This window comes from Xenopus laevis, chromosome 4S, assembly GCF_017654675.1.
Source record: "Xenopus laevis strain J_2021 chromosome 4S, Xenopus_laevis_v10.1, whole genome shotgun sequence".
Taxonomy (NCBI): domain Eukaryota; kingdom Metazoa; phylum Chordata; class Amphibia; order Anura; family Pipidae; genus Xenopus; species Xenopus laevis.
Genome location: NC_054378.1, coordinates 115,129,090 through 115,152,647, shown reverse-complemented (window position 1 = coordinate 115,152,647; position 23,558 = coordinate 115,129,090). Strand labels below are relative to the sequence as shown.

The following is a 23,558-nucleotide window of genomic DNA, read 5'->3' as shown; positions in this document are numbered from 1 at the left end:
CAGGGTCTGCTTTCTCTATAGTGACGCCCATGTATGCATCATGAAGTTGTTGTACCTATGAAAGAACCCATATTTTGTATTCTTGCTTTGACCTGGGGCTCAGAATGTATTTATAAGGTAAGAGTAGAAGAGGAGGGTTACCTCCCAGCGAAACCGTGTTTCTAGCAGAGACTGTAGCTCTGTGAGACTCCTTTTGTAACAAAACTGTTTTCATCCTTCTTTGTGGGTTGGAGACTGAAATCTGAAAGCAGTTCATTTTGTTTCTTGTAAAGTTGTAAAAATGAAAAGCGCCAGTTTTGACAATAAAATACTGTAAAAACACTCAACCGTCTCGTCATTTTCCGCATTCTGCCACGCCCTATTGAATACCAGATTAACATAAATTCCTACAGCTGCAAGTAGGGTTGCCATCTTTGTGCAGCTCACGATCCAGGCAGAGGGCGGGCCATGATGTCACATGGGCTGGTCCGTGGCATTGAGGGCGGGGCGTCCTACATCACTGCTAAATCTGTTTGACCAACGTTAGAGGAACATTTTTCATTCTGTTGCAGTAGGAAACTTTTTTTAAGGTGGCCTTAAGAAACTCCAGCTGCATTTAAAGGGGAAAGTCATGAATATTCCTTATTGAATACAATAAAAATTAGCTTTTAGCGTTAGTGGTTTGTGGTTAGAGGTATAATACAGTGTGTAACATATAGGGGGTATCCAACCTGCAGCCCTGAAGCTGTCGGCGAACTGCACTGGCAGAGAGTTGTAGTTGGACATACCCTAAGAAGTATGCAGACTCCTGAAGTCATAAGGGCCCGAACTTCTGTCTCCAGCCCTGGTGTATTTATATATCAGGATTGAAAAACAGCTAATTTATGTGCAGTGAACCCTGAAATCTTTGTTCCTGCTGTATGGACTTTACCATTCAAAGCCACTAATAAATATGCAGGGAGCCAGAGTGTTACATGGAGCATTAACTCCAACAGCATTCCTGTGCAGCACACAATATAGAGAATTCTACTTTGAAATACGTGAGGATAAATCTGCCCGGCTGAACTGAATCCAAATCCAAATTTGCATATGCAAATTAGGGGCGGGAGGGAAATTGTGTGAATTTCTGTCACAAAAATGTTTTCCCCTTCCCACCCCTAATTGGAGATCATACTGCATACCTCCCAACTGTCCCGTTTTTTCGCGGGACAGTCCCAATTTTGACAGCTCAACCCGCAGTCTGGATTGTTATTGAAATGCCTCGACATTCTCTTTGATCTCCTGCACTGAACAACCAGAATAAGATTACAAAGTTTCTAAAACCTAATTGGCTTTTGGCAGAGGGCCCAGAATACGTGGCAGATGCACTTAGATCCATTTGTAGCAATTTAAGATAAGCAAAGAAACAACTGTAACAATTTAAGATAAGCAGGTCTCTTGGGGAAACCGTGACTTGCATCTTAAAGGGCAATTCACCTTCATTAGCAAAACTGTAATAACTGAAAATTCCACAGAAATGTGTAATGAAAATCCACTAAAAGCAAAAGAGTTTTATTTAGAGATGGTAGGTGAATGGGGGGCAATTTCAAGATTCAAAATGCTTCATATTGGCCTGTGTACCATCACTTTTGGGCCATATAGACATATGCAGCAATGTCTGCCTGTCTCCCTGCCCCCACTCACACACTTTAGCCTCGTGAGACCAGTGTTCCATAGCTTAGAGTTTTCCCATTTCATGAGCAACTGAATCAGCAGTTTAATGAAGGTTTAAAGATCACAGTAACATATTATTCAAAGACATACCTGCCCCTCACTTGAATAACATTCTTTTCCTTGCTATAAATGAAGGCCACAAGCCCAAGCAGGATCAGACCAGCAGAACCACAAGCAACACACACGGGTAAGGTCGTATATTTGTTCCCTTTAATTTATTATTATTTTATTTATAGGGTTAATAGTCTTGGAAAATGTATTGTTCATTCCTAAAAATTAGAAAGGGCCTTGTACTAACAATCCAATAGGCAAATTCCCAGACAAATATTTTATTTGCAAAAAGTTAGGTTTGGCACAAAATATTTTCTGGTGGTTTTTTTTTTAATCTTTGCATTTTTTTGTATTTACTAAAACAGTTTTCAAGATTTTCAAGAATTCTGTTTAACTTAGATCAGTCAAAATGTAAGGACACATTCTTATAATGCCCATCAGGTATGGGACTTATTATCCAGAATGCTCGGGACCTAGGGTTTTCCAGAAAAGCGATTCTTTCCATAATTTGGATCTTCATACTTTAAGTCTGCTAGAAAATCATATAAACATTAAATAAACCCAATAGGCTGGTTTTGCTTCCATTATTCCATTATTATTACAGAGAAAAAGGAAATAATTTTTACAAATTTGGATTATTTGGATAAAATGGAGTCTATGGGAGACAGCCAGGCCCGGACTGGCAATCTGTGAGTTCTGGCAAATGCCAGAGGGGCTGCTATAAGGTGCCATAGAAAATCAGTATTTAGTGGGTTGGTGGAGGCTGTTTGGGCCTCTATGTGGGCTGATTTGGCCTCTGTGTACCTGAAATGCCAGGGCCTATTTTAATTCTCAGTCCGGACCTGGAGACAGCCTTTACCTAATTTGGAGCTTTCTGGATAACAGGCTTCTAGATAATGTATCCCATACCTGTAGACTATTGTGCATGTTGCAAATTGGTGCAACGTTTTTTTGGGAGGGGCAACAACATTGCATAAGGTTCGAGTTTCTGGCAATGATATTTCTGATTCAGTGATGCTGAATTTAGTTGGTCAGAGGGGAAAATAAACAATTAAACGAATAAACAATTTAAATAATTATAGCTTCGCTTCCAGTGGATGAAGAGGAAGGAAAAAGTTGAAGCTGCCTCCAGTTTGCCTTAATGTATTCCTGTTTTTAAAATCAGAGCAGACCCAAGATTAATTTTGTAGGTATTAAAAGAGTTTAAAAAAAAAAACATTGTGCAGGTATGGTTATCTGGAAACCTGCTATCCAGAAGAGGGGCTCAGTTTTGGATGCAGCTTTATTAAAATGTCTACACCCCTTTTCTCAGTCCCTGCACATTCAGCCAACCTGCTACTGAGTTCAGACACACACACTCTGGGGCAGATTTATCAAGGGCCGAAGTGAAAATTCGAATTTTGAATTTCGTATCGGAATTTTTGAGTATTTATGGCCAAAACTGTCAAATTCAACTAGGTAATTGTTAAAATTCGATCCGAGTTTTTTTTTTGAAATTCAAATTCGAATTCGATTCTCATACACTGGCCCTTTAAGAACATGAATTAGACTTTGCTTTCTAAAACCTGCCAAATTGCTGTTTTGGTCAATGGGAGACACCCTGGGATCATTTTGGAGTTGTTTGCAGCATTCCTGACATTCGAGTTTTTTTCGGAGAAAAAACTCGAATTGAGTTTTTAAAACCATGAATCGAATTCAATTCAATCAATTGGCCAAGGCATTTAACAGCACTTTCAAGTGATTGCTATAGCAAGCAATGATGGGAGATTTTTTTTTCTATTTAAAGTCTGAGGTCAGTGCTAATCAAAAAAATAATTTATGCTTTCAAAGATGGCCACAGGGGGTCACCATCTTGTAACTTTGTTATACATCTTTGCAAGACCAAGACTGTGCACATGCTCAGTGTGGTCTGGGCTGCTTAGGGATCGTCATAAATGATCAAAACAGCACAAGTCAAATAATATCTGCCAGCAAGACTGATTAATAATCAGAATATACAGACTGCACTGGATCCTGTGTTGTCATGTAATCTAATGTGGATTTAAAGTTTTTCTATTGTTTAATACAAACTTTCTCCAATTCAAAATAATCCTCCAAATAGAATCACAGTTTATCTGTTTAAATCTGGCTCCATGATCTTTGTCCCTTCAGCTGGAAACAGTAAAGGGGATGTAAAGGCAAAAATAAAATCCAATACAAATCTCTACACAGTCGCCGACTGCTCTACAGGGAAACAAACAAAGCTGCTTGAGTTCTGGATGGCTGGGAAGTAAGGCGGGGGCTCCCCCTGCTGTTCATAAGTATGATTATTTCCCTGCAGAGCAGTTAGGGACCGTCTGACAATTCCTAACCACAGCAGTAAATGAAGGGAGAATTTCACCGCATACAGTCAGGTTTCTTATAAAAACAGTACACATTTTTTAATTAAAGTATATTGGAGATAGGTTTCTTTTCTATTAAAGAAAGTAAAAATGGTATTTTTTTGATTTTAGGCCAAAAAGCACCATGGGTCTTCAGAATCTACTTCGCCTCAAGGCCAGGGAGTGTCCCTTTCCCTGTATCCAACCAAAGATTCACTTTGGTTCAGGGAGGACCGGAAACCTAATGGCACAGTACTCCTCTAGGTCCGTGGGGCAGTGCCCTAAAGGGAAAATTGCACCCTCAAAACTCAAAGTGAAAAAAGACATAAAAAAGTGTAAAAAGTGAAAAACAGAAGTGTATCATGAATAAATAAATATTAAAACTATAAAATGTGCTGTGATTATGGCCCCAATTAGTGGCTGGAATTATAACATTTTTCTCTGCATCAGTCAAGAGGTGGGAGCAGGAGAAACTGATGCAACATTAAACATAAAGTTCCATTTACATAAAGTGCTTTAAAGGTGCAGTGTGAGCCACCACCTCCTTGTGCAATTTCAAGCACCCTGGGGGTCATTACTACCAGGGCACTGTACCCTCATACTTTTTTGTCACAGGATCAAAGTAGTCTAACGTATGCTGCATAATCGCCAAATTCCCCTGCTAAGAACGTATATACACTTGTTTGGCTGTGTCTGCACCCTATTTGCTGTGGTCAAGCACCCAGATTGCCACGTGCCTTTGCCTGAGTGTCATTGCCCTTAGGGAGAGAATTCCACACTGCTCTGTTAGATGAATCCTTTCCTCCTTTCCTTTGTGTCCTGAGGAGTCCCTATGAATGCTTGAGATTAATATAGATATTTAGCAATTTAGGGCCAGAGGTGGCCAATCTCTGTACCTCTAGATGCTCTTGTATTACCTTTATGCCTCCAGCTGTTAGTGAGATGCTTGAAGCTTCAAAAGAGTATACTCTATACGGAATATGTTGAACATCACTCAATGAAGAAATTACAGGATCTAACTGATTTCCTTATGCTTTTCCAAACATTCTCAACGGGGCAACAATAAAGCATAATTGGAATGTGCATCTGTGTCATATATTTATCATATGTTTTTCAGGAATGTCTACTCCCACAGAACAGGACGGCACATTCCCATGCGAAGAATAGAGTTTCTGCCAGTCATCAGTTCTACTAGTCCCCCGCTATGGAGAACAAGGAAATGCGTTGTCGCGATGTGGCGTACACCATTAATCGCTCCGTGCTTTATGAGCAAGAATTAGGAGGACCGGCACCCAACCCCCCCAGTACAGTACGTTCTTTTGTTGGTGCAGCAAAAAGGAAGTTTAGGTAAACAGATCATTTCTGAATATCTGAACACCCTATAGCAGTTTGTAATTATTTATTTTTGGCTAATGAAGCACAAACCACAAAACCCCCCAGTATACCAAGAAGAATGGCACCCAGACCTTCTCTCTCTCTCTCATGAATCCCCTGTATCTGTATCAAACTAGATGTTCTGAGTAGGGCTGTATCTGTTTTAGTAGTTCCCCAACAATATAGTGTTTTCACACTACTCATACTAATCTAATCACACTACCCCCTTGCCCCTGACTGCACCCTAGGGAAATCCCAGAGTGCACTTACAGGGCCTGTGATAAAGTGGTAACCTTACCAGTTGTCCAAAACAATGTCCTTCATGCTCAACAACTGAAAATGTAATTGTCCACATTATGACCTGACCAATAAATGCTACCTGTTGGTTGGTTCCTATAGTTTACCGATAGAAAAAACGGTGTCTTTCATAACATTACTCCAAAGTACTTGGGAATAAATAAGCTAAGGGATCCAAATCATCAAGCTCTCTCTGTTTGGAAGGGAATACCAAATCCAATCTCCTAAAAACAACTTCATTGCCATTATGCCATGTCATACGGAAGGTGTAGTCCAAACCAAAAGCATTTAAGCATAAAACATAACCGATCGTTGTAGAATAACTCACCAAAGTAGACTAGTGGCCCATGTGCTCCGGCCCAGGCCCTCAGCTCAAGGGAGCAGACAATCTGTGTGCAGACAAACAAATGTTGGTGTAGGCCACATATAGATCAGACCAAAAATGTATCAATAAAAACAGAAAACCGTTTTTATACAAACATCTCTAGCCTAACGCATTTCATGTCACTGAAACACTAAGGGGCCGATTCACTAAATTCGAGTGAAGGATTCGAAGTAAAAATACTTCAAATTTCGAAGTATTTTTTGGGCTACTTCGACCATCGAATGGGCTACTTCGACCTTCGACTACAACTACGACTACGAATCGAAGGATTCGAACTAAAAATCGCTCGACTATTCGACCATTCGATAGTCGAAGTACTGTCTCTTTAAAAAAAACTTCGACCCCCTACTTCAGCAGCTAAAAGCTACCGAAGTCAATGTTAGCCTATGGGGAAGGTCCCCATAGGCTTGCCTAACTTTTTTTGATCGAAGGATATTCCGTCGATCGTTGGATTTAAATCCTTCGAATCGTTCGATTCGAAGGATTTAATCGTTCGATCGAAGGAATAATCCTTCGATCGTACGATCGTAGCATTTGCGCTAAATCCTTCGACTTCGATATTCGAAGTCGAAGGATTTCAATTCCTAGTCGAATATCGAGGGTTAATTAACCCTCGATATTCGACCCATAGTGAATCAGCCCCTTAATCATAGGCTAGGATTAAGTGTCTCAGTGACATGAAACGCGTTAGGCTAGAGATGTTTGTATAAATAAAGGTTTTCTATTTTTACTTATCAATTTTTGGTCTGATCTATATGTGGCCTACCAGAGTGCCTTGCACCAACTTGTGTTTGTCTGCTTATGGAAGGTATAGCCAGTCTCTATCACTCAATCTGCTGTGCATTTATGACCTCCTGCAACCACCCAGGGCTGCTCGAGTCATGAGGCCGGGTGAGAATTGAGGCAGCAAGGCAATGAGTGGCTAGTTAACCTGGGCAACAAAAAGCCATGAATGAAAATACAATTGTTCTAGTGAAAATAAGGCAGTTCTTTCTCTGCATAAGTGATGTGTCCCTGACCTGTCCCAACACCAAAGCTTAAGTGTGGAGTGGGTGGCATTAGGGCTGCTGCCTCAGGAGGACATTTACATCTTAAAGCTGTACCTAGAAAATAAGTCTGGACCTTAAATGTTTGGTTCCAAACCAAAGGTAGCTGGTTGGGTTGGACTGCAAGGTAGGCTTGCCATTATTGATGATACAAACAAACAGTAGTGTAGGAGTATCATTGAGGGCAAAATAGAAAATCCATCTCAAATGTTCTGGGTCAGCCAGATGGCTGTAAACTGGTTGAAGTTCAGGGCATGCCCATGCTGATGGAGAGCAGCATCAATTTCGAGTAGGTTAGTGAATTGAGGCAACAGCAGTCAGCAGAATACCTGCTATATTTTTATTGTGCATCACACAACATGTTTCGGGCATCAAGGGCCCTTTTTCCACACTTGAAAAAGGGCCCTTGATGCCCGAAACATGTTGTGTGATGCACAATAAAAATATAGCAGGTATTCTGCTGACTGCTGTTGCCTCAATTCACTAACCTACTCGAAATTGAAGCTAAACTTTGGTTGCCAGTGACGGAGCACCTGAGTGAATTGGGTCGTCTAATTAATGCTGGGTGCTTGTGTGTGCATCTCTTTGCGTGATGGAGAGCAGCACCCATGTAACTGTGCCACATTAGAGATGGAGCCTCACTTATGGCTTTCAGTTCTTACAGATGCCATTCTTTCTGTGTTCAAATATTTTATTGGATTTTTCACAATGCAAAAAGAAAATAACAGGACTGTTATAATCCTGCAGTTTCAGAAACATGTTACAGCTAACAAATGAGTGTGCTAGATCAAAATGAACAAAAACATCAAATGAAATATATGCAAATGAAACAAATAATAAAATGGATAAATAAATAAGCAAAAATCAAATGGATGACAAAGAAAGAGAAAAACTATTGTTTTTTTTTTAAAACAAATCGGAATCATAGACTAACATATAAAGACACTTACAATATTTGATCCCTGTTTCTGGAAACTTCAAAATAAAGAGACCATGTAAGCTTGAATGACTCTCTGAGCCTGTTATCTTCTGATTTAACTTTCAAAGTTTCTTGCCAACTGAGTTAGTTAAAGGGCACCTGCTGGGTAAAAATGTAATCCCCAACTAATTCCCAGCTAACAGAGCCCGGATTCCGGTTGGGGATAACAGTAGTTTTTTTTTTAAAAAAAATACCCCCCTCCAGCGCAACGCTACCTGCAACGGGAGGGCGTTACCAGTGCGAGCAGCCATGTCCACTCACTCGCATGCGTATAACATGCATTTGACGTCACATGCATAACGAGCAATTCGTGGCACATTTTCATTATGCGCATGCGAGTGACCGGACATAGCTGCTCACAGTGGTAGCTCCTTTGGTTGCGGATAACATTTTTACCCAACAGGTGCCCTTTAAGGTATAAAGTGATACCTGTTATAGAAGGCGATTCCTTATTTAGCCAATTGCTATTCCATTCTTTCTCTTTTCCAGATGTTCAGCATCTGCAGCTAAGCAAACACTCTTTCAGTTCATTCCTATTCTCCACTGGTTGCCTCGTTACCCTGTAAAGGAATGGCTTCTGGGCGATATTGTGTCTGGTGTCAGTGTGGGGATTCTCCAGCTCCCACAAGGTATGTGACTAGAATACTGTATCAGAAATTCAAATTGCACAGCCAGATAATGTCACAAACAGGCTCCTGTTTTGCCCCAACAGCTGGGCAACAATTAACACCTGCAGGGCCGAGTCGGCTGGGCGCCCTAGGCAACCCAGCCAAATATGAACAAGGGTGCGCACGAACATGCGTGTACACATGCATGGAGGAGCGCAAGCAGCTGGAATTGCTGCTGCAGGTAGGGGCAACAAGGGTCCGAACTAGGGGGAATCCGGCAGAAGAGGTACCGTGCCTGGCTCCCCTCCAACTTTGCGCCCTAGGCACGTGCCTACCCCTAGGGGCCGATTCACTAACTTCGAGTGAAGGATTCAAAGTAAAAAAAACTTCGAATTTCAAAGTGTTTTTTGGGCTACTTCGACCATCGAATGGGCTACTTCAACCTTCGACTACAACTACGACTTCGAATCGAAGGATTCAAAGTAAAAATCTTCGACTATTTGACCATTCTATAGTCGAAGTACTGTCTCTTTAAAAAAAACTTCGACCCCCTAGTTCCCCATCTAAAAGCTACCGAAGTCAATGTTAGCCTATGGGGAAGGTCCCCATAGGCTTGGCTAACTTTTTTGATCGAAGGATATTCCTTCGATCGTTGGATTTAAATCCTTCAAATCGTTCGATTCGAAGGATTTAATCGTTCGATCGAAGGAATAATCCTTCGATCGTTCGATCGTACTATCTGTGCTAAATCCTTCCACTTCGATATTCGAAGTCAAAGGATTTTAGTTCCTAGTTGAATATCGAGGGTTAATTAACCCTCGATATTCGACCCTTAGTGAATCAGCCCCCTAGTTCCGACCCTGAACACCTGCACAAAGAGTTTAAACTGACAAATAGTGTGGCTGCTATCTAAGTTTTCTATAGAGGGGATCTATATAGAAATATATAGTAAATATTTTATTTTATTGTGTTGGTATTTATATGTAAGGTGGGCTACTATTAGTGAGAGCTGACCAGGTTTTACGGAGGTGCCTATGTGCAAAAAACAAAAAGAGACATTATTTTATCATTATTATTATTATTATTATTAATAAGATGCATTTAAGTGTATAAAAATGAATGTGGAAAAAAATTGATACACATTCACTATATTATGAGAGTTTATTCTGTAGTATATAATTCATATTACACCACCCTGCTTTGATTTGCTCTCAGGTTTGGCGTATGCATTACTGGCTGGAGTGCCCCCGGTGTTTGGATTGTATTCATCTTTTTTCCCAGTCATGGTCTACTCCATCTTTGGGACATCCAGGCACGTATCTATAGGTAAGATGCAGAGCAGTATAAAATGAAGATCAGAATGAATGGGTACAATGAAATATACGGCTACATACGGCTACAACTCAGAATCACATTCCCCAAAAGCTGAAGGAAGAGTTGCAGTACAACTACAACTGGAAGAACCTAGGCTGAATAGATATATATATAAAATTCTAAAATGTATATGTACATGTTCAAGGTAAGTTCAGTGTATTGATCATCTTATCTTTTATACAATTCATGTAAATTACACATTGCATCCAACATACATAGAAGCCCTTGAACAGCCAACTGTTCCATCAGGAGATGTCTTCCCTTTCCTTAGGTTACTTCTACCCTGTGGCACACATGAAGTTTTCATACCTCTCAACCACCCCGTTTTTAGCAGGAAAGTCACGATTTTGACAGCTTAGCCTGCTGTCCCGGGTTTGTTACTGAAATGTACCGACTTTCTCTTTGAACTCCTGCACTGAACAGCCAAAAAAAGATACAAAGTTTCTAAAACTTAATTGGCTTTTGGCAGAAAGCCCAGAATACTTGGCGGGTCCACTTAGATACTTTTGTAACTATTTAAGATAAGAAAAGAAACAATTGTAACAATTTAAGATAAGCAGGTCTCTTGGGGAAACTGTGACTTGCAGCTTAAAGGGCAATTCACCTTCATTAGCAAAGCTGTAACAACACATAAAAACCACAGAAATGGGTTCAAACTTTCATAACCTGCCAAATTTTGCAAAATGTATATGGTAATTAGGGAGTGTGGCTGCAAAAATGGGCATGGTCAAAAAATTTCACCACACTGCACACGGCAAATCTTTTTGTCCCTCTTTCTATTTCCAAAATAGTTACATAGTTAATATGGGTTGAAAAAAGACAAAGTCCATCAAGTTCAACCCCTCCAAATGAAAACCCAGCATCCATACACACACCCCTCTCTACTTTTAATTAAATTCTATATACCGTATATACTCGAGTATAAGCTGACCCGAGTATAAGCCGAGGTACCTAATTTTACCTAGGAAAACTGGGAAAATTTATTGACTCTAGTATAAGCCTAGACACAACTACAGCCCTGTCTCCCAGCAGCGCACATTCTGCCAAAGTGACCCCCCCAGCGATCAACCGGACTTCTTTGCAAAGTTGATGGTGACAGAGAATTGCCAAACTGATTACTGTGTGCATTGTCCCACTGTCCCACTACCATGTGCAGAGGGTGCTGTGTGATATTGCCATCACTATTAATCTTTCATATAACCAACAGAGGGCGCTGTTTGATATTGCCATCACTGTTAATCCTTCATATAACCAACAGAGGGCACTGTGTGATATTGCAGTCACTGTTATTCTTTGATATAACCAACAGAGGGCGCTGTGTGATATTGCAGTCACTGTTATTCTTTCATATAACCAACAGAGTGTGCACTGTTATTCTTTCATATAACCAACAGAGGGCGCACTGTTATTCTTTCATATAACCAACAGAGGGCGCACTGTTATTCTTTCATATAACCAACAGAGGGCACTGTGTGATATTGCAGTCACTGTTATTCTTTCATATAACCAACAGAGGGTGCTGTGTGATATTGCAGTCACTGTTATTCTTTCAGAGGGCGCTGTGTGATATTGCAGTCACTGTTATTCTTTCATATAACCAACAGAGGGTGCTGTGTGATATTGCAGTCACTGTTATTCTTTCATATAACCAACAGAGGGTGCACTATTATTCTTTATATAACCAACAGAGGGCGCTGTGTGATAGTCCAGTCACTGTTATTCTTTCATATAACCAACAGATGGCGCTGTGTGATTTTGCAGTCACTGTTATTCTTTCATATAACCAACAGAGGACGCACTGTTATTCTTTCATATAACCAACAGATGGCGCTGTGTGATATTGCAGTCACTGTTATTCTTTCATATAACCAACAGAGGGTGCTGTGTGTTATTGCAGTCACTGTTATTCTTTCATATAACCAACAGAGGGCGCTGTGTGATATTGCAGTCTCTCCCCAAGTGTACTTTTGGCATAGGAATGATTAAAAGTGACTGCAATCTCAGCTACTGCCCGCTGACCCGAGTATAAGCCGAGGTAGACTTTTTCAGCACATTTTGGATGCTGAAAAACTCGGCTTATACTCGAGTATATACGGTACCCATAGCTATACTAACTATAGAGCTTAGTATCACAATAGCCTTTGATATTATGTCTGTCCAAAAAATCATCCAAGCCATTCTTATAGTCATTAACTGAATCAGCATCACAACATCACCCGGCAGTGCATTCCACAACCTCACTGTCCTGACTATGAAGAACCCCCTACGTTGCTTCAAATGAAAGTTCTTTTCTTCTAGTCTGAAGGGGAGGCCTCTGGTACGATCCACTTTATGGGTAAAAAGGTCCCCTGCTATTTGTCTATAATGTCCTCTAATGTACTTGTAAAGTGTAATCATGTCCCCTCGCAAGCGCCTTTTTTCCAGAGAAAACAACCCCAACCTTGACAGTCTCCCCTCATAATTTAAGTCTTCCCTCCCTCTAACCAATTTAGTTGCACTTAGTCTCTGCACTCTCTCCAGCTCATTTATATCCCTCTTAAGGACTGGAGTCCAAAACTGCACTGCATACTCCAGATGAGGCTTTACCAGGGACCTATAAAGAGACATAATTATGTTTTCATCCCTTGAGTTAATGCCTTTTTTATATTTTTTATTTACTTTAGTAGCCACAGAATAACACTGCGGAATTAGACAACTTGTTATCTACAAAAACCTCAAGATCCTTCCCATTTAAGCAGGGGCGCTCCACCAATGAGGCGAGTTGAGACACTCGCCTCAGGCGGCAGCGCCCCCCTGGTTGCCAGGGGCGGCAAAAATGCCGCTCCTGGTAACTAAGAGCCGAATTTCCGGTTTTCAAACCGGAAATTCGGCTCTTCTAGTGCAGAGAGCACTATTGCGCTCTCTGCACTAAGCGTCGCGGACCGCCCCTGCCCTCTCCGGCGCTATAAAGGTTAGTGCTGTGGGGAGGGGAGGGGGCGGCGAAAGAAGGCCGCCTCAGGCGGCATTATAGCCAGAATCGCCCCTGCATTTAAGGAAACTCCCAACACACTGCCATTTAGTGTATAACTTGCATTTATATTATTTTTGCCAAAGTGCATAACCTGCATTTATCAACATTGAACCTCATTTTCCAGTTTGCTGCCCAGTTTCCCAACTTAGACAAATCACTCTGCAAAGTGGCAGCATCCTGCATGGAACCTATAGTTCCGCACAATTTAGTGTCACGCAGACACGCAGTTATTATTTGCCGTGATGTGTACCAAGAAGATAAGCGCAGGGAACAGGACTGGGCCTGGGGGGCCCACAAGAGCCAGGAGCCCACGGGGTTTTTTTCCGGTGCCCCGCCGGCTCAGTCCGACCCTGTGGCAAGATCTATTACGCATAAAACCATGCTGGCATAAACTCATAGTATTATGTTTTACTATGAAGTCCAGTATCTTATCCTTTATTAAGCCTTTCGAAAAGCTTCGGGAAGCATGAGTTCTGGGCCATACTGACGTGATATTGCTGCAACCTGCTATCAATCTCTAGGCTATGGCTCTGTAGGAGAAAAAAATATAAACTGGAGAGGTCAATCAATACAAATTTTGGTCCCATTATTGAGCCTAAAACTGTTAGCATCCACAGCTCAATCCACAGCCTCAAACACTGACATCTCCTTAAAGGAAAAGGAAAGGTTAAAACTAAGTAAGCCTTCTCAGAAAGGTCCATCTAAATATACCAGTAAACCCCCAAAGTAGTGATGCTCTGAGTCCCCTGTCAAAAGAAACACTGCATTTCTTTCCTTCCATTGTGTACACATGGGCTTCTGTATCAGACTTCCTGCCTTCAGCTTAAACCTCATTGCCCTGGGCAAGAGCATGCTCAGTTTGCTCCTCTTCCCCACCCCCTCCCTTCTCTACTGTAATCTGAGCCCAGAGCAGGGAGAGACTCAGGCAGGAAGTGATGTCACACCACATTAATACTGCAGCTCCTATCCTAAACAAACAAATAGTTTCTAGAGCTTTTTTTCTCAGGTATGGTAAAGCATTCTACAGAATAAATATAGCATTCTAGCTTGCAATAAAATGCCTCCGTAGCTTTCCTTCTCCTTTAATGAGATACTAACACCAGAAAGTAATGCTTTTTTCCATATAAATAATAACCTTGTCTTTGCATCCTGTTTATAATTTTGCCATAAAAGTATTTGCCCAATACTTTTACATTACCTATCTAATCCCCCATGTTCCTGTATGAGGGAGCTGACATTTTTGTACAGCATTTGTCAATTAGCTTTAAAAACTCTAAGGATAGAGACACACGCTCAGATTCGGGGAAATTAGTCGCCCAGCGTCAAATCTCCTCTTCTTTGAGGTGACTAATCTCCCTGAACTGCCTCCCATTGGCTAGAATGTAAATCACATGCGGGATGGCAATTGGTGCGCTTCGTTTTCCAAAATCGGCCAAAGTTGAATTCTCATTGCACATGTGCTCTGCTTTCAGGAAGCTTTGCAGTTGTCTCTATCATGATTGGCAGTGTGACTGAGTCCTTGGTGCCCAATGATAACTTTATCCTGCCCGGGAATGACAGCCTACTTGTTGATACAGTTGCAAGAGATAAAGCCAGGGTTGAAGTTGTGGCAGCCATGACTTTACTGGTGGGTCTGTTCCAGGTATATATATATATATATATACTGTATCTATATTGTATACATTTCTATATATCATAAAAATGTGTGTGGTTTTTAAAATTAGAAAATGCCAGTTTTCCTTGTAGCACAGGATAATGGTTAAATTCAATGTATAATGCAGCAGTCTTCAACCTAGCACATGTGTATATTGGTTGGAGGGAGTCAATAAGTGAACTGCCCATATTACATTGATGGGAAACACTGAGAGACTGGTTGTACAGGTATGGGACCTGTTATCCAGAATGCTCGGGACCTGGGGTTTTCCAGATAACTGATCTTTCCATAATTTACAACTTCATAAGTCTACAAAAAAATCTTGTAAACGTTAAATAAACCCAATAGGCTGGTTATGCTTCCAATAAGGATTAATTATATCTTAGTTGGGATCAAGTACAAGTTACTGTTTTCTTATTACAGAGAAAAAGGAAATCATTTTTAAAAAAGTGTATTATTTGGATAAAATGGAGTCTATGGGAGACAGCCTTTCCATAATGCGGAGCTTTCTGGATAACTGGTTTCTGGATAAGGGATCTGCTACCCATACTATGTGACAATGTATATTACCAGAAATTTGCATACAGAATTCAGTGTACAGGTATGGAAACTGTTATCCAGAATGCTTGGAACCTGAGCTTTTCCAGATAAGAAATCTTTCCCTAATTTGGATCTTCATACCTTAAGTCTACTAGAAAATCATGTAAACATTAAATAAACCCAATAGACTAGTTCTGCTTCCAATAAGGATTAATTATATCTTAGTTGGGATCAAGTACAAGCGACTGTTTTATTATTGCAGAGAAAAAGGAAATCATTTTAAAAAATTTGGATTATTGGGATAAAAATGGAGTCTATGGGAGACAGCCTTTCTGTAATTCTGAGCTTTCTGTATAACAGGTTTGCGGATAATGGATCCAATATCTGTAAATTACATTTTCTAGTGTTGCTGCAATCCACAGCTACCCACTTGGTCTTGGCCAAAGGACAGACATCAGTATAATACAAAACAGAACTACTGTTCCAAAGAGAGTGGACCAGAGGTCTTGTTAAAATAATATGTGAGTTATTAGCAGAGGAGGATTCTTTAGGGTTACTGGATGTCTATATTGCATTTTTTTCAATAGTCACTCATTAACATTTGTTGACTCGTTCATATGTAGCACACACACATCTTCCATTCTTTCCTTACAGATAATTCTAGGGCTGGTACAGTTTGGGTTTGTGGTTACTTATCTATCGAAGCCATTGGTCCGCGGGTATACCACTGCAGCCACAATCCACGTCACTGTGTCCCAACTAAAACACATTTTTGGACTCCCCCTCAGTGAAAAGTCTCAGCCTCTGTCCCTGATTTATGTGAGTTATCTAAATGTGTTTCTTTTATCTTTTAAAAATTATTAAATGACCCCCTTAGTAAAAATAGTCTTGTTTTATTAGTTGATTGTGGTCCCTGGTTCTGTCCCCGCTGGTCTTGGTTCCCTTGCTGCTTCCCAACTTCCTAATCTGTTTCAGAGTTTCTGAAAAAACACATAATACAAAGACATACATTTTATTGTTGCTCAACTGTACAATATAAACATTTTCACCAGTAACAATGTCAATTTTGTGAATTGTAATTAGAAAATATCCAATTCTCTCCTTTCTAGTCTCTAGTCAGTCTGTTCCGTAGGATCCAAAGGACAAATATTGGCACCCTGGTTATCGGCCTTGTTTGCCTAACGTGCCTCTTTGCAGTTAAGGAAGTCAACCAAAGACTGCGAGGGAAACTTCCGATGCCTATCCCTATTGAGCTGATTGTGGTAAGAACTGCTAGGTACATTACATGTACATGTATTTAACCCTATTTTGACACCACATACCTTACCATAGAAAGGGTACTGGGAATTCCTGTCAGTGGCAATGCCTCCACCTTGTTTGTTCCGGGGATACACCTATGGGTGGCCCACTAGGAAACATTAATTAACCACACCGTTGCAGTAAAACAGATAAAGTTTATAGAAGTGAAGGAAAATGGCAAAATGCAATTACATAATAGCAATATCAATAACCCCTGCCCTGGGGATCCCATGTGGTAAGACCAACCCTAGCACAGTCTTTACCAGGCACAGTCCCACACTTCACTCTTGGTAGATAAAGACATTCACAGTTCTTTTCCCCCCAAGAGCTCTTAAACTTTCACCAGGTAGTTGCTCCCATTTAGCAGGCACACAAACAACACCTGTTCTCACACAGGGGACACAGGCTGGGGCTTTAACTTATGGTATCCCAAAACCCAGGACAAACCCCAAGGTCACAGTCTCAGCTCATGCTTCTGCCTATAGCAGCCGCCTTTGGCTTCAAAAGTAGTCCTCCTCTACTCAGATGCCGCCAGGTCTTAAAGTGAGAGACCCAGGGAGAAAGTTCTGGGTAGGCAAGGGAAGCATAACGTATACAGGAAGAATAGGGAACAGAAAGCAAAGTTGTGGAACAGGCTGTGACAGTACAAACCAGACAGAGCAGTACAGAATCAGGAGCATAGTCAAGATAAACCTGTTGGGGTCGAAACCAATCTGTAACATGGTACAAAGTCAGGACCCAGAAGAGGTCAAACAGGCAAAATTCGGTTCAGGCAGCGATACAAGCAAGGTCAAACCCAGGCAAAGGTCAAGAACAGAAAATCAGACGAGAATCACACCCAGGAAATAAAACTACGTTGGCCAATGAGTCAGTGCAGTGTAAGGGGGTTTTATAGCCAGACTAATGACTTACACCGATCACCTGTGGCCAGATTGGTAACAGGTGAAACAATATTTGCCAATACAAGGATGGCAAAAGGAGTGAACCAGGGCCCTAGCTGTCTGCTTACATAGGACAGAGGTAATGCAGACGGAACGAAAAAAACAGATTATTGGTTCAACTCCAGACAGGATATTACAGGGGCCTTTCAATACCCTTCCTCAGCCTGAACATTCACCAGAGACTCACACTGATGGTCAGGCATTCACAGCGATTCAGTCCTCATGCTGGGCTCCCAAGTTACCTAGGTAAACAAGACAAACTGGCTTTATTCTTCAAGGCACAGAATCCAGCACTATCCATAGAGCGAACATATCACAATCCCCTTTTCAAATCGGCATCCATCCACAGGCAGCTTGAGGGCAAGGCCAGACGTGGCATTTTTAAGTTTCGTTTTTAAAAAAGAACAGCCTGGTTTAAATACGCCACTGAAACCACATGCGACCGTCAACATGTGCTTTTTCAGCATGTAGGATTCTTTTCCCAACATGCATTTCTCATTGTTCACATTGAGAATTTGGACGCCATTTTTAAAATACGCTGCGTATTTACGCAAAGTGTGGTTTCAAACATGCAGATCCCATAGAGTCTATTGATTTGGTAGTTTCTTGATGTTTTGGCATTTTGTCATTTCTGCTGAAAAATGCCAATACTGGTGTCCTGTGGCGGATTTCAGTTTGCAAGTGCCCTGTGTGAATTGACATTGACTGGCTGTTCTTTTTTAAAAACGCAATGTAAAAACTCTGCAAAAACGCCACATCTGGCCTTGCCCTTAGGTTCTCTCATCCCCAATCCCCATGGCAGCTCAGCTTTTTATACTTCTTGCACAACAGCGACACCTTCTGGTCAAATCTGGAATCTGCCAGGGCTCACTGCACATAGGACAAAGGACTCACTCCCCTACCAGATTCAATTTAGGTCCAACACTTTACAGTCATGGGGGATTTTCAGACCAAATGGGAACTTAACCCTATGGGTCCCTACATGTAGTTTCAGAATTTTGTATAAAAAGTGGCTGATATTGCTCATGACGGGGGTTATACGTGATTCCAAGTCTCCATTAACCTGCATTTATGGTCAGCTTGGCTATTCTTGAACAATCTTTTGGGCATGTTTATACCCAAAATTTTGGTCTTTCCCTTGATTTTGATCAGAAAAACAGAAAACCCCACCAGCCTTGGACCAAGAAAGTTTTTTGAGAAAACCAGCTCTGCAAGGTTTTTCCTTGTTTTCTGATTGTTGGATCTAGAACTAAAGGTTTGGATCACTCCAAATTAGACAACCTTTTTGATATGAAGGAGTCATCAAAATGGTTATTTCCCAAATAACATAGCTAAGTGGTGTATATATACAGTATATCAGACACTGGACTCAAACTGATAAGTGAGATATTTGTAAATTCCTATACCTACCCTTTTTATCTGCTCTATCACTGCTAACTGATATATGTCTGTCTTCCTTTCCTTCCCCAGCTAGTAATCTCTACTGGGATATCATATGGTATAAACCTGCATGAAAAGTATGGGGTTGACATTGTGGGTGACATTCCTACAGGGGTTTTATCCACTACAAGGTTTGTAATTTCATGTATTTATCAGTTTTTATTATCAATATTCTTTTATTAAGGGGGTGATTCGCATCTTTAATATGTTATAAAATGGCGAATTCTAAGCAACTTTTCAATTGGTCTTATTTTTTTATACTATGATCTGCCTTCTTCTTCTGACTCTTTCCAGCTTTCAAATGGGGGGGGGTCACTGATTACATCTAAAAACAAATGTTCTGTAAGGCTACACAATTATTGTTATTGCTACTTTTTATTATTCATTAGTGATGGGCGAATTTGCGCCGTTTCGCTTCGCCGAAAAATTCGCAAATTTCGCGCGAAATTCGCGAAACTGCGAAAAATTCGCGAAATGGCGCCGGCGTCTCGTTTTTGACGCTGGCGCCCGTTTTTTCGACGCCGGCGCCCGTTTTTGGCGCCGGCGTCCATTTTTCAAAAAAAAAAATTTTGACGCCGGCGAATTTTTGCCGCGAATTTTCGCGGGCGTTTCACGAATTTATTCGCTCTGCGTGAATCGCGCAAATTCGCGCCTGGCGAATAAATTCGCCCATCACTATTATTCATCTTTCTATAAAGGCCCTCTCCTATTCATATTCCAGCCTCTCTAGGAAATCAATGCATGGTTGCTAGGGTAATTTGGACCGTAGCAACCAGAATGCTAAAATGGCAAACTGGAGAGCTGCTGAATAAGCTTAATAATGTTAAAATTACAAATAAAAAAAAATTAGAATCAATTGCAAATTGTCTCTGAATATTACCCTCTACATCAGGGATCCCCAACCTTTTGAACCCGTGAGCAACATTCAGAAGTAAAAGGAGTTGGGGAGCAACACTAGCATGAAAAATGTTCCTGGGGTGCCAAATAAGTGCTGTGATTGGCCATTTAGTAGCCCCTATGTGCATTGTCAACCTAAATTGAAGCTCTTTTTGTCAGTACACCTGGTTTTTATGCAACTAAAACTTGCCTCCAAGCCTGGAATTCAAAAATAGGCACCTGCTTTGAGGCCACTGGGAGCAACATCCAAGGGGTTGGAGAGCAACATGTTGCTCACGAGCTACTGGTTGGGGATCACTGCTCTACATCATACTAACAGTTCATTTAAAGGTGAATAACCCCTTTAAGGTTATTTTACAGTAAAGTGTTTCTCTTGTTAACCGATTAACATATCAGGGCTCAGGCTACTGCGTGAGCATATTGTCAAGATTTTCAATCATGTCTTAGATGCTTCTATTGAGAATCATTATATTTGTGGATCTGCCTTTCTGTAGGTTGGTTACACCCATAGTGCCCAAGGCAGAATTGTTTGTGGAAGTTGTAGGCAATGCATTTGCTATAGCTGTAGTTGGCTATACCATCACCATTTCCTTGGCCAAAATGTTTGCTATGAAGCATGGCTACAAAGTGGATAGTAACCAGGTATGTCTCTCCTTTCCACTACATCTACATTGTGTTGTCATGTAATCTAATGTGGATTTTACAGTTTTTGTATTGTTTGACACAAATTTTCTCCAACTCTGCAGAACCAGTGGCTGCAGCAAAAAAAATCCTCCAAATAGAATTTCAGTTTATCTGTTTAAATCTGGCTCCATGATCTTTGTCCCTGAAGCTGGAGTTGGAAACATTCCAACATTTTTTATTACCTGAAAAAGTGTATCTCCAATATACTTTAATTAAAAAATCTGTACAGTTTTTATAAAAAACCTGACTGTATGCAGTGAAATTCCCCCTTCATTTACTTGCTCTGCCTGCTGCAGATATGAATCTCTACATGGTCGCCGGCTGTTCTACAGGGAAACAAACAAAGCTGCTTGAGTCCCTCCCCCTGCCATTTTAAAGTATGATCCTTTCCCTGCAGAGCAGTTAGGGACAGTCTGAAGTTTCCTATCATCAGCAGTCAGAGCAAGTAAATGAAGGGAGAACTTCACTGCATACAGTCAGGTTTCTTATAAAAACATTAGACATTTTTTAATTAGACTAAACACATGTGTAACGAACAGTGTTTCCTGGAAAGATCTTTTCCAAGAAAGATAATCGTAATTGTTACATCTATGGCCAACTTAAGGGTATCACTAAGGTTGAACGGGTCCTGAAATTGTACAATATGTAAACTAATTGCCTGCATATCGCCAACACTTTTCTTTTCTAGGATAAAAGTGAGAATATATTGAATTACACATTTGTGTTTTTATATTAATTTAGGAGTTGATTGCACTTGGATTTAGTAACCTTGTGGGGAGCTTTTTCCATTGTTTTGCTGTCACTGCATCCATGTCTAGGACCCTTGTCCAGGAGAGCACGGGAGGAAACACCCAGGTAAAGAAAGGAAACAACGCTTATCAATGCCATAAAGCAGGGGCGGTTCTGTCATGCATCAAGGTGAATATGTATCTGTCCCAAATAGGAGGACTCCAGATTCGGCTAACGTAATGAATGGTAAAGATAGCTGGTGCTCAAAAGGTAGAGGTTCGGCCTCACAAATACTCAGCTCTGTGTGCCTCTGGATTGTTTGACTTCTAGACTGGATTTGGGGTTGCTGGACCTCTACCATTGTGCACCAGACAGCATTGTATTTATCTGCTACAAGGGTGTGCAAGAGCCAGATCTCTATTGGACTGTTCCATAGAAAAAAGTCCAATGGCACACAGGATTGATGCAAGGCAATCTTGTTTGCATCAATCCTGTGTACCATTGGACTCTTTTCTCTTATTGCTCCGTGCCTTTATATGGTGATGGATCAACAAGTTGACTTCTAAAATCCTTATACTGTCAAAACTCAATCTTCTATCCCCTGATTTAATGAGTTCTCACTTTTTACATTGTTGTTTGGTGATCCCCGCCACCACAATACAATACGCACAATACATTTCCCTAATTTTACATTTTGCTGGATATTACACCAATTTTTTTCTGGTCCCCTGAAAAATGTAAAATAGGGGTTCTACTGTATTATTAACAGGAGGGGATATACTGTCCCATATAGATATTATTTGTTTCAATTATTAGGACTAAAGTTGTTGATCACTATATTCCAGGTTGCCAGCACAGTTTCTGCTCTAATTATCCTTGTAATTATCCTGAAAGCAGGGGAACTGTTTACATGCCTACCTAGGGTAAGTATTTGCCTTCTTACACCCTATTTGTAACATGAGTTAGCGTGTCATTTATTTGTCCTCTATTGGGCAAGGTCTTTGTATTACTATTTATAAATTTAAGTAATCTGAAAATCTACGACAACTATTATTTCTGTTTTTCATACAACTTAGCTTGTACATGACAATTGTTTATTTTTATTTTATTTTTTATATATAATTGCATTTGTAAAGCTAAAGGAAATAAAAACATTATGGAATTATGGAAAAAGAAATGTAAGTAACCTTTGCTATATTGGCTGCATTGGTTAAAGGAAAACTATACCCCCCAAATGAATACAGACAGACAGTTTACATCAAATTAAGTGGCATATTAAAGAATCTTACCAAACTGTAATATATATTTAAATAAATATTGCCCTTTTACATCTTTTCCCTTGATCCCACATTTTTTGATATTCTCTGTGCTGCCTCGGAGATCACCTGACCAGAAATACTGCAGCTCTAACTGTAACAGGAAGAAGTGTTTAAGCAAAAGACACAACTCTGTCTGTTAATTGGCTCATGTGACCTAACATGTATGGTTAGTTTGTGTGCACCATGAATCCTAGGATCCCAGGGGGCGGCCCTTATTTTTTAAAATGGCAGTTTTCTATTTATGATTACCCAATGGCACATACAACTAAAAAAGTATATTATTATGAAGATGGTTTATTTACATGAAGCAGGGTTTTACATATGAGCTGTTTTATGTTATATATTTTCATAGAGACCTACATTGTTTGGGGGTATCGTTTTCCTTTAAGCTTGGTTTCTGTACAGACTCTTATATCAAAGAAAGACCCACCAGGGGTGTTTGTGTTCATGTTATCTATGAAGAATAGTGATGAGCGACAATTTGGTCATGTACAGCAGATTCACCGCAAACGTCCTGGTTTCACTGCAGGCGAAAATGCGAAACTGTATCAAAAGTTCGTAGTGGCTCGTTTAAAAAAAAGACGCACGACAAACGCATTTGTAATTTTTCCTTCCCCTCACCTTCTACATCAACCAAAGTGATCTGAGCCGCCCCACTGTCTATATGAGGACATACACATAAATATATGGTTTCTTCATTTTAATGTGGGATACAATACAATACAATATTGTCTTTTGCTGGTCAGATTTATTATGAGTTGTGCCCGTGTTAGTAAGCTAGTAGTCACAGATAAACTATAGCTGGTACTTTTTGGTTAAACAGCAACATAGTGTAGTAGTAGATACCGTTACCAGTTGACCAGAGGGAGTGTACAAAAA

The 23,558-nt window shown here is 40.5% G+C and overlaps 1 protein-coding gene across 1 annotated transcript in view; it reads left to right on the top strand.

The window, feature by feature from the left end:
- Nucleotides 1-1,788: 1,788 nt before the first annotated feature.
- LOC108715042 (solute carrier family 26 member 6) overlaps nt 1,789-23,558 on the top strand; it is a 41,033-nt gene continuing 19,263 nt past the window's right edge. Inside the window, exons 1-11 of the mRNA XM_041561741.1 lie at nt 1,789-1,879; nt 5,221-5,450; nt 8,674-8,813; nt 10,008-10,118; nt 14,649-14,818; nt 16,025-16,189; nt 16,480-16,632; nt 19,081-19,181; nt 20,442-20,589; nt 21,373-21,486; nt 22,206-22,283. Coding sequence (XP_041417675.1) covers nt 5,308-5,450; nt 8,674-8,813; nt 10,008-10,118; nt 14,649-14,818; nt 16,025-16,189; nt 16,480-16,632; nt 19,081-19,181; nt 20,442-20,589; nt 21,373-21,486; nt 22,206-22,283 — 1,323 coding nt within the window. The 5' untranslated portion in view covers nt 1,789-1,879; nt 5,221-5,307. The remainder of the gene's footprint in view (nt 1,880-5,220; nt 5,451-8,673; nt 8,814-10,007; nt 10,119-14,648; nt 14,819-16,024; nt 16,190-16,479; nt 16,633-19,080; nt 19,182-20,441; nt 20,590-21,372; nt 21,487-22,205; nt 22,284-23,558) is intronic.